Source organism: Aureococcus anophagefferens (assembly GCF_000186865.1).
Source record: "Aureococcus anophagefferens unplaced genomic scaffold AURANscaffold_5, whole genome shotgun sequence".
NCBI classification, from domain to species: Eukaryota; class Pelagophyceae; order Pelagomonadales; family Pelagomonadaceae; genus Aureococcus; species Aureococcus anophagefferens.
In genome coordinates, this window is record NW_008705565.1 from 2357913 (window position 1) to 2370437 (window position 12525).

General features: G+C 71.7%; 5 protein-coding genes across 5 annotated transcripts in view; 2 read left to right on the forward strand and 3 right to left on the reverse strand.

Annotated features, from left to right (window-relative positions):
- Nucleotides 1-785, forward strand: part of AURANDRAFT_71216 (hypothetical protein) — a gene marked incomplete at both ends in the record, with an annotated part of 3886 nt that extends 3101 nt beyond the window's left edge. Inside the window, one exon of the mRNA XM_009036763.1 lies at nucleotides 119-785. Within this exon, the coding sequence (XP_009035011.1) occupies nucleotides 119-766 (648 nt within the window). The remainder of the gene's footprint in view (nucleotides 1-118) is intronic.
- A 1171-nt stretch (nucleotides 786-1956) lies between these two features.
- Nucleotides 1957-2763, forward strand: AURANDRAFT_62793 (hypothetical protein; the record flags this gene model as incomplete). The annotated part of the gene is made up of 1 exon (XM_009036764.1): nucleotides 1957-2763. One exon carries the CDS (start codon nucleotides 1957-1959, stop codon nucleotides 2761-2763), a length of 807 nt encoding a protein of 268 aa, XP_009035012.1.
- A 1155-nt stretch (nucleotides 2764-3918) lies between these two features.
- Nucleotides 3919-4815, reverse strand: AURANDRAFT_58854 (hypothetical protein; the record flags this gene model as incomplete). The annotated part of the gene is made up of 1 exon (XM_009036878.1): nucleotides 3919-4815. One exon carries the CDS (start codon nucleotides 4813-4815, stop codon nucleotides 3919-3921), a length of 897 nt encoding a protein of 298 aa, XP_009035126.1.
- Nucleotides 4816-5066: 251 nt separating this feature from the next.
- On the reverse strand, nucleotides 5067-5738 carry AURANDRAFT_22875 (hypothetical protein; the record flags this gene model as incomplete). Its single annotated transcript, XM_009036877.1, has 1 exon — nucleotides 5067-5738. A coding segment is annotated over one exon (672 nt), but the record flags the coding sequence as incomplete, so codon positions are not given.
- An 889-nt stretch (nucleotides 5739-6627) lies between these two features.
- On the reverse strand, nucleotides 6628-7374 carry AURANDRAFT_14230 (hypothetical protein; the record flags this gene model as incomplete). The annotated part of the gene is made up of 1 exon (XM_009036876.1): nucleotides 6628-7374. A coding segment is annotated over one exon (747 nt), but the record flags the coding sequence as incomplete, so codon positions are not given.
- Nucleotides 7375-12525: the final 5151 nt, after the last annotated feature.

Below are 12525 nucleotides of genomic sequence, written 5' to 3' on the forward strand. Positions count from 1 at the left end.
CGCGCCGGCCCCCGCGCCGTCGCGAGCCCCGTCCGCCGCGCCCGCGCCGCGGCCCACGCCGGCGCCCGCGCCGCGGCCGACCGGCGGGTCCTGCGAGGACAGCGCGTCGTGGCACCAGGCCGGCAAGCCGAGCCGCGGCTGCGCCTACGTCGCGGGCAAGGCGTCGCGCTGCTCCAAGGAGGACGCCGACGGCGTCTCCGCCGCCGACGCGTGCGAGCGCGCGTGCGGGCGCTGCGACGAGCCGGCGGCGTGCGAGGACAGCGCGTCGTGGTACGCGAAGAAAGCCAAGAAGGACTGCGACTACGTCGCCGAGCAGCCCGAGGAGCGATGCGGCAAGAAGGGCCTCGACGCCATCCGCGCGATCGTCGCCTGTCCGGCGGCCTGCGGCGCGTGCGACGACGACTGCGCGGACTCGGCGTCGTGGTACTCGAAGAAGAGCAAGAAGGACTGCGCCTACGTCGCCGCGGACCCGGGGAAGCGCTGCTCGAAGCAGGGCCAGGGCTCGATCCGCGCCGAGGACGCGTGCCCCGCGGCCTGCGGCGCGTGCGACACGCCGGCGCCGTCGTCGGCCGCCGTCGACGCGGCGTGCGCGGACTCGTCGTCCTGGACCGAGGCGGGCCGGCCGAGCCGCGGCTGCGCCTACGTCGCCGACAAGCCGTCCGAGAAGCGCTGCGGCAAGGAGGACGAGTCCGGCGTGTTGGCTTCGGCCGCGTGCGCGGCCGCGTGCGGCGCGTGCGGGCCGCCGCCCGTCTCGCCCTTCGGCTAAATAACCTGTGTCACGGTGACTCTCGCCCGTGCGCGCGCCGCCCGTCTCGCCCTTCGGCTAAATAACCTGTGTTGTGTGTGTACTCCTCGATGCCGCCCGTGCTTCTAGGCAGCGAATTACTCCTCGATCTCCAGGCGGCAGACGGGGCAGATGCGGCTCGACTCGAACCACTGCATGAGCGTGTCCCGCGCGAACGCGTGGCCGCAGACGAGTTCGACCGCGGGCGCGCCCGCGGGCAGCACGTCCTTCGTGATCGGGTCCTCGAGGGGCGCGTCGAGGGGCCGCTCGACGAGCGCGGCCTTGGCCGCGGCCGAGAGCCCCCGTTTGTAGTTCTCGTCGTCGAGGCGCGAGAGCGCCTCGTAGTCGGCGCCGCGCGCGTCGCCGTCGTCCTCGTAGACGGGCTCCTCGGCCTCGTGGCCCAGCGCCTCGGCGTGCGCGACGAGCGCGCGCGCGCTGCAGAAGGCGCGGCCGCAGGAGCACCAGTGGGGCTCCTCGCCGACGCGCGGCTCCTCGCCGCCGCAGTGGCTCACGAGCGCCGCCTTGCTCGTGAACTGCGCGCCGCACATGGGGCAGACGCAGGACCCGTCCTCGGCGACGGCGACGGCGCCGTCGCCGTCGCCGCCGCCGTAGTCGCCGTGGGCGCCCTCGGGCGCGTGCCCCGTCGCCTCGCAGTGGCCCGCGAGCGACTGCGGCGAGCAGAACGTGGACCCGCAGGAGCAGTAGTAGGGCTCCTCGTCCGGCTCGGGCAGGAAGCCGCCGCAGTGCTCGATGAGCTGCGCCTCGCTCGGGAACGTCGCCGCGCAGAGCGGGCAGGCGACGGCCGCCATGGAGGCCATGGTTTTGGTGGCGCGCGGCGGCGCGCCGCGGCGGAGCGCTGCGCGGTTGTTGGCGCGACGGCGGCGACGGGACGCGACGAGCGGCGCCGAGTCAAGGCGCGCGGACCCAGGCCGCGGACCGCGTCGACGTCGACGTCGATGGACAGCACCTCGTGGATGCTCTTGTCACTTCGCTCATTCCTGCCACAGCCATCATGGGGCCGATGTCTTGCGCTCCCAGCCCATCTTTCTAACCACATTTGCTGGCCGACTCGGCGCCCGTGAGCGCCACTAAACCTCCTGCTACCAGCGCGCCCACTCGCGCCGCCCGAGGCTCATCGTCGCAGCCTCCAGGCAAAAAGTCCTCGCAGCCCGATGGCTGCGCACTCGTCCTTGGACACGGCGATCACCTTCGCGAGCGGCGCCGCCTACGGCGTGACGACCGTCGCCGTCGGCCAGCCCTTCGACACGATCAAAACCATCCAGCAGTCGGCGCCCGCGGGCAAGCGGGAGTCGATCCTCACGATCGGCCGCCACCTCTACGCCGCGTCGGGCCTCCGCGGCCTCTGGCGCGGGTCGATGCCCCTGGTGCTCGGCGGCACGTTCATGCGGTCGGCCCAGTTCGGCTGCAACGACCTCGCGCGCGACGCCCTGCGCGACACGGCGCTGCCGCGGTTCCGCATCGGCGGGTTGGTGGACACGCACGTACTCGTCGCGGGCATGTTCGGCGGCGTCGGCCGCGCGCTCGTCGAGGGGCCGACGGAGTACGTGAAGATCCGGCAGCAGATCCTCGGGCCCTGGCGCGCGACGGAGGCGCTCCGGGGGCTGGGGATCACGATCGGGCGGAACACGGCGCTTTTCGCGGTCTTCGTGTGCTGGCTGGACCTGGCGAAGCCCCTGGGGCTGCACCCCTTCTTCTACGGCGCGCTGTGCTCGAACCTGAGCTGGCTCATGCTCTGGCCGGCGGACGTCGTCAAGACGCAGCGCCAGAGCGGCAAGCACGGCGACGCGTCCGCGTTCGCCCTGCTCGCGCGCGCCGCGCGGACGGGCACGCTCTACCGCGGCCTGCTCCCGGGGCTCATCCGGTCCTCCGTGGCGAACGGCACGTCCATGAGCGTCTACAAGTTCGTCCACGCGGAGCTCTCGAGGCTCGCGGGCGTCGAGCAGCACAGCAACATCTAAACGCGCCTCTTTAGTGGTCGCAAGAGGGGCGCGCCTCGGCGGCGGCGGACGCGGCGGCCGTACCTGTGAAACGCCGCCTGGGCCAGAGTCCTCCATAAACCTGGGGACCTGTCTGCGGGCAAGGCTGTGGGCGCGAGAACTTCAACGACTTCAAGCAGAGGGGAATGTTTACTGCAACGGCAGATTTCATCGATCGGCCGACTGATCGAGCGCAGCTCCAGCCGCGGTTCGGTGCGCGCGCCGCGCCGACAGCGGACCAAGGATGGCCGCCTCCGGCGCCCGCCTCATCCCCATGGCGTTCGCCGGCTTCGGCGGCGCGGCCGTGTTCCAGAACTCTGAGAAGGCGTTGGAGTACGTCGGCGAACTGCTGCGGCTCGTCCTCGGCCGCGTCGACCGGCTCGGCGGCGCCGGGGGCGGGGGCGGGGGCGACGCGGCGCTCCTCGAGCGGCTCAACTCGCTGGCGACGAAGGTCGACGTCGCGCTGCTCAACGCGCGCGCGGCGCCCGCGCCGACGGTCGTCGTCCGCGACGGCGGGAGCGGCGCGGGCGCGCGCGCGGCCGTCGCGGGCGCCGCGGCGCTCGTCTTGTACGCCAAGGTGCGGGGCTACGGGTTGAGCGACCTCAAGCCCGTGACGGCGAAGACGCTCACGTCGGCCATGGGCAGCGTGGGCAAGAGCTTGGGCGCCGTGAGCGATTTGGTCTCGAACGTCCGGTCCGCGCTCACGGAGCGCATCGACAAGGTGAGCCAGTCCGTGGACGACGTCCACGAGGAGCTCGGCGAGGTCCACGAGGGCGTCGAGGAGGCCAAGCAGGAGATCGTGGCCACGCGCGAGGTCATCGACGACATCGCGCTCAAGCAGGACTATTCCGCGCGGGGCATCCACGCGCTCTGCGGCGTCGTCAGCGAGCTGCTCAAGAACGCGGCTACGACGCCGGCCATCGCCAACCTCCAGAATTTTACGCTCATCGGCGCGAGGACCCGCGGCGTCACGCCGCCGCCGCTCCACGACGCGCCGAGCCGGCCGCCGCTCGCGCCGCCGCGGGACCCCGCGGACGACCTCGACGACGGGACCGGCGCCGCGTCGGACCTCCAGGCGGCCATCAAGAACATCGAGGCCCTCGGAGCGCGCGCCCAGGAGGCTACATCGCCCTAGCCTTAGTGGGGCGCGAGCTCCGGGGGCGGGTCCGCGGCGAAGTACGCGTCGCGGAGCGCGTCCGCGCAGGACGCGCGCGCGTTCGGGTCCAGCGCGAGGAGCCGCGCCACGAGGGGCGTCGCCGGCGTCGCGTTGAGCAGCGCGCCGAGGTCCTCGGACCGCGCGTCCGTGAATTTGACGTACTTGCGGAGGCTCGCGACGCCCGGCCACGACGCGTCGTCGGGCGACCCCAGGACCGCGAAGATCCGCGCGAGCTGGTCCGTCTCCGAGTCGCCGCGGAAGACGGGCCGGCGCAGGGCGAGCTCGGCCAAAATGCAGCCCGCGCCCCAGGCGTCGACGCCCGGCCCGTAGTCCGCCGCGCCCAAGAGGAGCTCCGGCGGCCGGTACCACAGCGTGCAGCACTCGTAGGACATGCGGCCGCCCGGGTCCGCGACGTAGCGCGCGTAGCCAAAGTCCGCCAGCTTCAGCACGCCCGCCGCCGAAATCAGCAGATTCGCCGGCTTGACGTCGCGGTGGAGCACGTGGTGCGAGTGCAGGAACGCGAGCGCGTCCAAGAGCATGAAGCCGTAGCCCTTGGCCACGCCGTCGTTTACGAGCGCGCCGCCGCCGTCGTAGAGCACCTTCTCCAGGTCCGTCGCCAGCAGCTCGAAGACGAGGCTCAGCGTCGCGTCGCCGCCGGGGTTCCGGAAGACGTCGAACAGCCGGACGACGTGCGGGTGCCGCGCGTCCCTCAGCATCTTGATCTCGCGCAGCACCTGGAAGTTGACGCCCTCGGCGCTGCCCGCGGCGCAGCGCACCTTCTTGATGGCCACCTCGACGCCGTCGGCCCTGCGCGTGGCCTTGCGCACGACGCCCCACTGGCCCTGGCCCAACGCCGTGCCCACGTCGTAGCGGTCCATGGGCGGCGCGCGGCGGCGCGTCGGCGGCGGCGCGGAGCGCTGCGGCGCGGCGCGGAGCGACGCAGGAGGTGCGTGCCTCGCGGTCGCGACGGACGCGAAGCGCAGCGCTCAGCGGCGAGCGAGAGAGCCCATAGCTCGAGAGGCCTCTCAGCCGCTCGAGCGCTCGAGCCGACGGCCTCGGCGCGCTGCGCCCGCGCCCGCCGCGCCGCCCCGAACAGCGGTCGGCGCGTGTTACGCGCGGGTCGGCTAGCTCACTCGTCGTGGACGTCCTCGAAGAAGAAGGAGTAGGCCGCGAAGACGAGGAAGATGAGGCCGCCGACGACGTGGACGTGCTTCTCGGAGATGCGCGACGCGAGCATGCGGCCGCCGACGACGGCGAGCCCCGTGCACATGGAGTGGCCCACGATGCCGCCCGCCGTGACGCCGTAGGGGTCCTTGGCGGACGCGAGCGCGATCGTCGCGATCTGCGACCGGTCGCCCCACTCCGCGAGGAACGTGAGCATGAAGGCCTGGCCCAGCACCTTGACGGCGTCGGTCTCCTCCGCCGGCGGCGGCGCCTCGGCGCCGTCGTCCTCGACGTCCTTCTTGCCGTGGCCCGCGCCGCCGAGCTCCTCCTCGACCTCGCCGAGCTCCTCGGACACGCCGCTCCCGGACATGGACGACGCGTCCTTGAGCATGCGGCACCCGAAGTAGAAGAAGAGCAGCGCCGACGCGTAGTGCGTGTAGGTCCGCGGCATCAACGCGGGCAGCGCGTAACCCATCGCGGCGCTCAGCACCGTCATGACCGCGAGCGCGGACACGGCGCCGAGGAAGATGACGAGGCGCGCGTGCTTCATGGCCAGGATCGCCGCGATGAAGAAGGTCTTGTCGCCGATCTCCGTCGCCCAGATCATGCCCATGGAGTTGACGAACGCCGCCGCGAACTTCGACGGCGCCGCGGGCTCTCCAGAAACAGCCGCGGGCGCTTTCACGGCGCCCGACGCCGCGCCGATGCGGAAGAGCGACGCGACGGCGGACTCGAACTCGTTCGCGTCGAGGGCCGCGTCGCCGTTCGCGTCGCCGACGCGGAAGGCCTCGCTCAGGCCCGGATCCAGCGGCGCAAACCGGGGCCGACGCGCGACAGGGCCGCGATCGCGAGCAGCGCGGCGCGCGCGCACCGCGCCATTGGTCACGGGCGGGCTGGTGGTGGTCTCTGCGACGCGGCCTTGGGGTGGTCCCGACAAGACGAGGCCGCGTCAAAGGGCGACGCGCAAGAGGCGCGTCGAAGTTTGGATTGCTTCGTCAACGAGACGATGTTGCCGCCGTCTCGGCGAGCCTCCACTTGAGCCTCCCGCGCCCCTGGCCTCAGCCTAAGCCTCAGGACAACACGTTACTTCTCTAGTACCGGACGAGGAACCGGCTCCCCGGCTGGACGCCCTCGGGGATGGCGACCTGGACCGTCGTCCCGTCCGGCGCCGCGATGCGGAACGCCATCCCGGGCGCGCAGCCCGGCGGCGCCTCGACCATGAGCTGCCGCTGCTCGGCGCCGGGAGCCAGCGTCGGCACGACCGTCGGCTGCGGCGCGGCGGGCGTCTCGGGGAGCTGGGCGGGCGTCTCGAGGAGCTCCTCCAGCGACGGCGACGGCGACAGCGGCGCCGGCGCGACCGCGCCCCCCAGCGGCGCGAGGGACCCGAGCGACGGCGACGGCGAAAGCGGCGCCGGCGCGACGGACCCGAGGGACGCCTGGGGCGTCACCCGGGCCGGCGCGACGGACCCGAGGGACGCCTGGGGCGTGAGGGCGCCGAACGACGCCTGGGGCGAGAACGCGTCCTGCTCCGCGAGCCACGACCGGCAGGCGTCGAACGTCGGCCGCGCGGCCGGGTCGTCCGCCCAGCACCGCTCCATCAAAGCGACGAGGTCCGGCGGCGCGTCTTCGGGCACGGGCGGCCGCGCCTTCTGGACGAGCACCTTCATGCCGATCTGCGAGGGGCGGAAGAGTCGCGCAATAGGTGCCAAAAAAGCGGGACGTGGCGCCCGCGCCTGCATGGGGTTGATGCCCGGCCAGGGCACGCCGCCGTCGAGCACCTCCCAGATCAAAATCGCGAACGCGTAGACGTCCGTCTTCTCCGTGAACGCGTTGGCCCCTAACAGCTCGGGCGCCATGTAGGCCGGCGTGCCCTTGGCGCCGCCGCCCTGCTGCGTCGCCATCGTCGTCGCCGCCGTGTTCAGGTCGTTCGACTTCGAGAGCCCGAAATCCGTGACCTTGCAGCGCCGCCGCGCCTCGTCGAGGAGCACGTTCAGCGTCTTCAGGTCCCGGTGCTCCACGCCGCGCGCGTAGAGGTACTGCATGCCCAGCGCGACGTCGCCGAGCCACCGCCGCTTCTGCGCCTCGTCGGCGGCGACGACGGCGCCTTCGCCGTGCTCCGCGCGCGTCTCGTCGAGGCGCGCGCGCAGCGTGCCCCCGGCCATGTACTCCACGACGAAGCCCAGCCACGTCGGGTCCGTCGTGACGACGCCCAGCACCTGGACGACCCGCGGGCTCCGCAGCTTGACCATGATCGCCAGCTCCGTCGCGAAGGCCTTCAGCAGCTTCGCGCGCGCGGCCGCCGCGCTCCCGACGAGAGACACCCGCTTGAGCGCGACGACGTCGCCCTGGAACTCCGCGCGGTGCACCGTGCCCTGGCCGCCGCGCGCGAAGGGCTCGGGCTCGCAGGAGTCGAGCTCGACCTCGTACTGCGCGAGCGCGCGGTCCTTGTCCTGGCGCGCGAGCGCCTTGCCCGCCGCGGCGCCGTGCCTCGCGAGCGTCGTCCGCCGGATCTCGTCGAGGAGCGCGGCCTGCTGCGCGTTCTGGTTGATGACGATGCCCACGCCCTCCGCGAGCTTGTCGAGCTTGAGCCCGAGCGCCCTCGAGCTCCTCGCGCTCCACGGCGGACCCCCGCTCGATGCCGCACATGAGCGCCGCGCGCTGCGCGGCCGCCTCGTTGTTCGCGTCGACGGCCTGCTGGCCTAGGAGCTGGATGAGCGACTCGACCTCCTGGAAGCGCTGCGTCTGGAGCGCGAGCTGCTGGAGGTCGAGCGCGGACCCGAGCTCCGCGCTCAGGTCGCAGAGCCGCTTGTCGAGGAGCGCGAAGTTCCGCGCGTCGAGCGTGCCCGAGCAGAGCTTCGCGAAGGCGCCCTTCTCGGCGAAGCGGCAGCGCGTCGACGGTCCGCGACACGGCCTCGACGCGGCCCGTCGGCAGGCCCGCCGTCGCCCGGACGACGTCGTCGAGCTTCTGCGCGATCTCGAAGCCGCGCCGCCGCAGGAGGCCCGCGTCCTCCTTGTTGAAGCGCACGAGGCGCGCGGCGACGGCGAGCTCCGCGAGGGCCTGCGTGAACGGGTAGAGGCAGCAGTTCAGCGGCGGCGGCGCGGCGGCGCTCAGGCCCGTCAGCGCGCCGGCGAGCGGGCCGAGCACGTCCGTCTCCGTCGCGCTCAGCGCGAACGCGGCGCCCGCGGCCGCGGACGCCGCGAGCACGGGCTTCGACGGCGCCGCGGTCCGCTCGCCGGGCAACACCTTGGTCTTTCGCAGCCGCCGCCGCCGCCGCCAGCAGCAGGCGCACGCGCCGACGGCGCCGAGGACGACGACGACGACGACGACGAGGCCGACGAGCCCGTCCGAGTCCTCGTCCTCCTTCTCCGTCGGGCGGGGCGTCGGCCGCGGCGTCGGCTGCGGCGTGTAGGGCGTCGGGGCCGGCGCGAAAGAGAACGCCTGGGGCTCCGCGACGGCGTCGACGGTCGCCGCGGCGAAGGCGTCGGCGACGCCCGCGTCGGCCGCGGCGCCCTGGACGGCCGCGAGGAAGTCGGCGGCTGTGTAGCCGTAGGCCACGGTGGCGGCTTCGTCGGCCTCGAAGACCGAGGCGTAGGTCACGGTGTAGCTCACGGTGATGCTCTCCTGGAGGCGCCGGCGGGCGAGGTCGCAGCATAGGAAGGCGTGGCCGCAGGGGCAGCAGCCGTCGCCCGTGACGTGCCAACCGTCGCTCGTCTCCGCGTTGCACCGCCGGCCGCTGTCCGTCGTGAGCCAGTGGTACTGGTGGTCGTCGTACGGCACCCAGCAGTCGCCGTAGTACGTGTAGGGGAATTCGTAGTAGTTGGCCGCCATCGTGTTGAACGCGTCCATCGCCGGGTCGCCGTCCCACTCCATCCCCGGGGTCGTCTCGTCCGTCGTGCAGATCTGGTCGTAGGAGCACAGCGTCCCGCCCTCGTCCGCGCAGTAGGCGCTCGCGGTGTCCCAGTCGAAATGCCCCGCGCCGAGCGCCGCCTCGGCGGCTGCCTCGCTGCCGTAGAACCACATCCACGTCGGCCCGGAACCGTACGCGGCGTCCCTGAACGCGACGGCGACGGTCGACGCGTCGACGCCGTAGATGTCGGCGACGGCGGCTTCGTAGACGTCGACGTAGGCCCCGGCCTCGGCCAGGGTCATGCCCGACACGTCCATCGCGCCCGCGACCTTGGCCGCGGGCGCGGGCGTCGGCTCGGGCGTCGTCGGCGCGGGCGTCGTCGGCGCGGGCGTCGGCGCGGGCGCCCACGGCGTCGGCGCGGGCGCGGCGAGGCAGGTCGACGCGATGAAATGGGCGCTATCGAAAAGGTAGAGCTGGCCGGGGCCGCCGGCGTTGTCGTTCTCCTCGACGTCGCAGTCGTCGTCGAGCGGGCAGTTGCAGTAGCCCCCGTCCTCGTAGAAGAAGTGCCCCCCCCGGCAGCAGCCGCCGTCGAAGCAGGCGCCGTCGTTCGCGGCCACGACCGCCGCGCAGGTCTCGAGCGACATCGGCAGAGAGTCGAAGCCGTAGGTCGCGGCGTCGTCCATGTGGATGTAGCCCTCGCAGCCCCGCCCGTAGACGGGCTCATAGCACGCGGCCGCGAACGGCCCCAACGACGGAAAGGGCGTAGGGTGGTCGTAGTCGCCGTCGACCGTGGAGAAGACCCGGACGGACCGCACGGTGTCGTAGCCCGGCACGCCGTCGCCCTCGCCGACGCAGGTGTCGCCGTAGTAGGTGTAGACGTCGCCGTCGCCGTAGTCCCCCGTGGCCACCTGGATCCCGCAGCCGTCCCGGGTCAGGCGGAAGACGTCGGAGTTGTCGCAGATCGGCTGCCAGGCGTCGCCGTGGTACTCGCCGCAGTAGCCCTCGCCCGCGCCGCAGCACGCCTGGCTGGCCGTATCCCCGAACTCGTAGCAGGGCGTCGCCTCGCAGCCGCAGCCGCTGCTCCCGTAGACGCGGACGCTGCAGGGCGACGCACCCGTGTAGAGGCACGCCCACATGCCGTCGTAGACGGTTCCGTCGGACGCCTGGAGCTCGCCGACGTCCGCGCAGGAGACGCCGAGGCACTCGTAGGTCTTCTCGACCTGGGTCTTGAGGTACTCGTAGCCGTTGACGGACATGGGCGCGGACGCGTCCACGGAGAGGTTGTCGACGATGACCTCCGCGACGCTCGACGAGCAGTAGTGGATGCGCGGGAGCACGGCGGCGGCGAAGGCCCAGGCCTCGCCCCACTCCTTGGGGCAGTCGCCGTCCGTGCACGAGCCCTGGGCGTTGGCCGGGTCGGCCTTGAACGCGCTACGGAGGAGGCCCTGGATCAAGGGGATCGTCATCTGGTCGACGATGAGGTCGAACTCCTCGACGACGGAGTTGCACTGGCCGAGCAGGATCTTGTCGCGGCCGAGCTCGGCGTACCAGAGGGCCTCGGTGTTGACGTTGGCGTCGCCCGTGATGCCGTCGGCGCACGTGCCGAAGTTCGCGCAGCGCTTCTCGGCGAGCTGGTAGAGCATCTGACCGGAGCCGGAGCCGTCCGTGCCCTCGATGGAGCCCGCGTAGAAGGCCCAGCCCTCGTCCCAGGCGTGGGGCGAGTCGCCGCCCCTCGTCGCGTCGTTGTCGTAGATGTCGCCGCTGAGACAGTCCATGATCGCGTCCTCGAACTCGTGGAGCACGTACATCCAGAAGGCCTGGTGGACGACGCCCTTCTTCACGAGCTCCGCGCGCATGAGGTTGTCCTTGCTGGCCCAGGCGCCGCCGTCGAAGGCCTTGCGCACGAAGGTGTCGGCGTAGTCGTCGTCGCCCCAGTAGTTCTTGTAGATGTTCCACCACTTCTCGGCGGCCATCTTGGACGCGCCGGACGTGGCGAACTCCTGGAGCGTGCGGATCGCGCCGGAGCCCTTGATGGAGTTGCCCCGGGCGTCGGCCCAGGCCTCCTTGCCGTAGCACGAGTCCGTCGCGTCCGTCGTCGTGACGTCCGCGGGGGAGCAGAGGCCGCCGCCGCCGTTCGAGTAGACGAACTCGGCCTGGGCGAAGTCGTGGGAGCTCGCGGCCGCGGAGATCTCCTCGACGTCGAGATCGATCATCGCGTGGTGCGTGACGTCTGTCTCGGGCACGTAGTTTGCGATGGGTTCGATCTCGCACGTCACGGTGAGCACGTAGTCGCCCGCGGCGCCGTCGTTCCGCGCGTTGTCGCCGCACTCGTCGTCGCTCATGTCGACGTAGCCGCTGACCTGGAGCACGTACGTCGCGCCCTCTTCGAGCGTCACCTCGACATGCTCGCGGTGCGCGTTGTCGTCGCTGCAGGCGTCCGCGCCCTCGTCGTCCCAGCGGTGCACGTACGTGCTCGCGAGCCCCGCGTAGGGCGCGCCGTCGACGAGGCACCCGGAGCCGTCGTCGTTGGTCCCGACCTCGTAGAGGTAGAGCAGCGTGTCGTAGGACGAGCCGCAGGTCGAGAAGCCGTAGCGTTTCGTCGTCGCCGGCTCGACGACGAAGAAGACGTCCGGCGCGTCGCCGCCCGACCGCCAGTGGGCCGCGTCGGACGTGGACCCGGCGCGCGCGTCGCCGCAGGTGACGACGTCGTAGAGGACCGCGTCGCAGTCCGAAATCGCGACGCCGCACGCCGTCGCCTCGCATCCCGAGCTCACGAACGCGTCCTCCAGCGCCGCCGTCGTACACCAGCCGAGGTCCTGGTTGAAGGCGGAAGCATCGTTGAACATGTAGCTCATGTCCGTCACGGCCGACGTGTCCCAGGCGCCGACGTCCTGGTCGAAGGTGATAGCGAAGTAGAACATGTAGCTCATGTCTGTCACGGCCGACATGTCCCAGGCGCCAATGTCCTGGTCGAAGGCTTCAGCACTCCAGAACATGTACTCCATGTCCGTCACGGACGACGTGTCCCAGGCGCCGATGTCCTGGTCGAAGGAGCTAGCTCCGTCGAACATGGAGCTCATGTCCGTCACGGCCGCCGTGTCCCAGGCGCCGATGTCCTGGTTGAAGGCGGAAGCGCTGAAGAACATGCTGTTCATGTTTGTCACGGACGCCGTGTTCCAGGCGCCGATGTCCTGGTTGAAGGCGGAAGCGAAGTCGAACATCGAGCTCATGTCCGTCGCGGACGCCGTGTTCCAGGCGCCGATGTCCTGGTCGAAGGCGTCAGTGCTGTAGAACATCCCGCTCATGTCCGTCACGGACGACGTGTCCCAAGCGCCGATGTCTTGGTCGAAGGCGGAAGCTTCTCCGAACATGTTGCTCATGTCCGTCACGGACGCCGTGTTCCAGGCGCCGATGTCCTGGTCGAAGGCGGAAGCACTCCAGAACATGCCGCTCATGCTCGTCACGGACGACGTGTCCCAGGCGCCGATGGCCTCGTTGAAGGAAGAAGCACTCCAGAACATGCCGCTCATGTCCGTCACGGACGACGTGTCCCACGTGGAGATGTCGCCGTAGGTG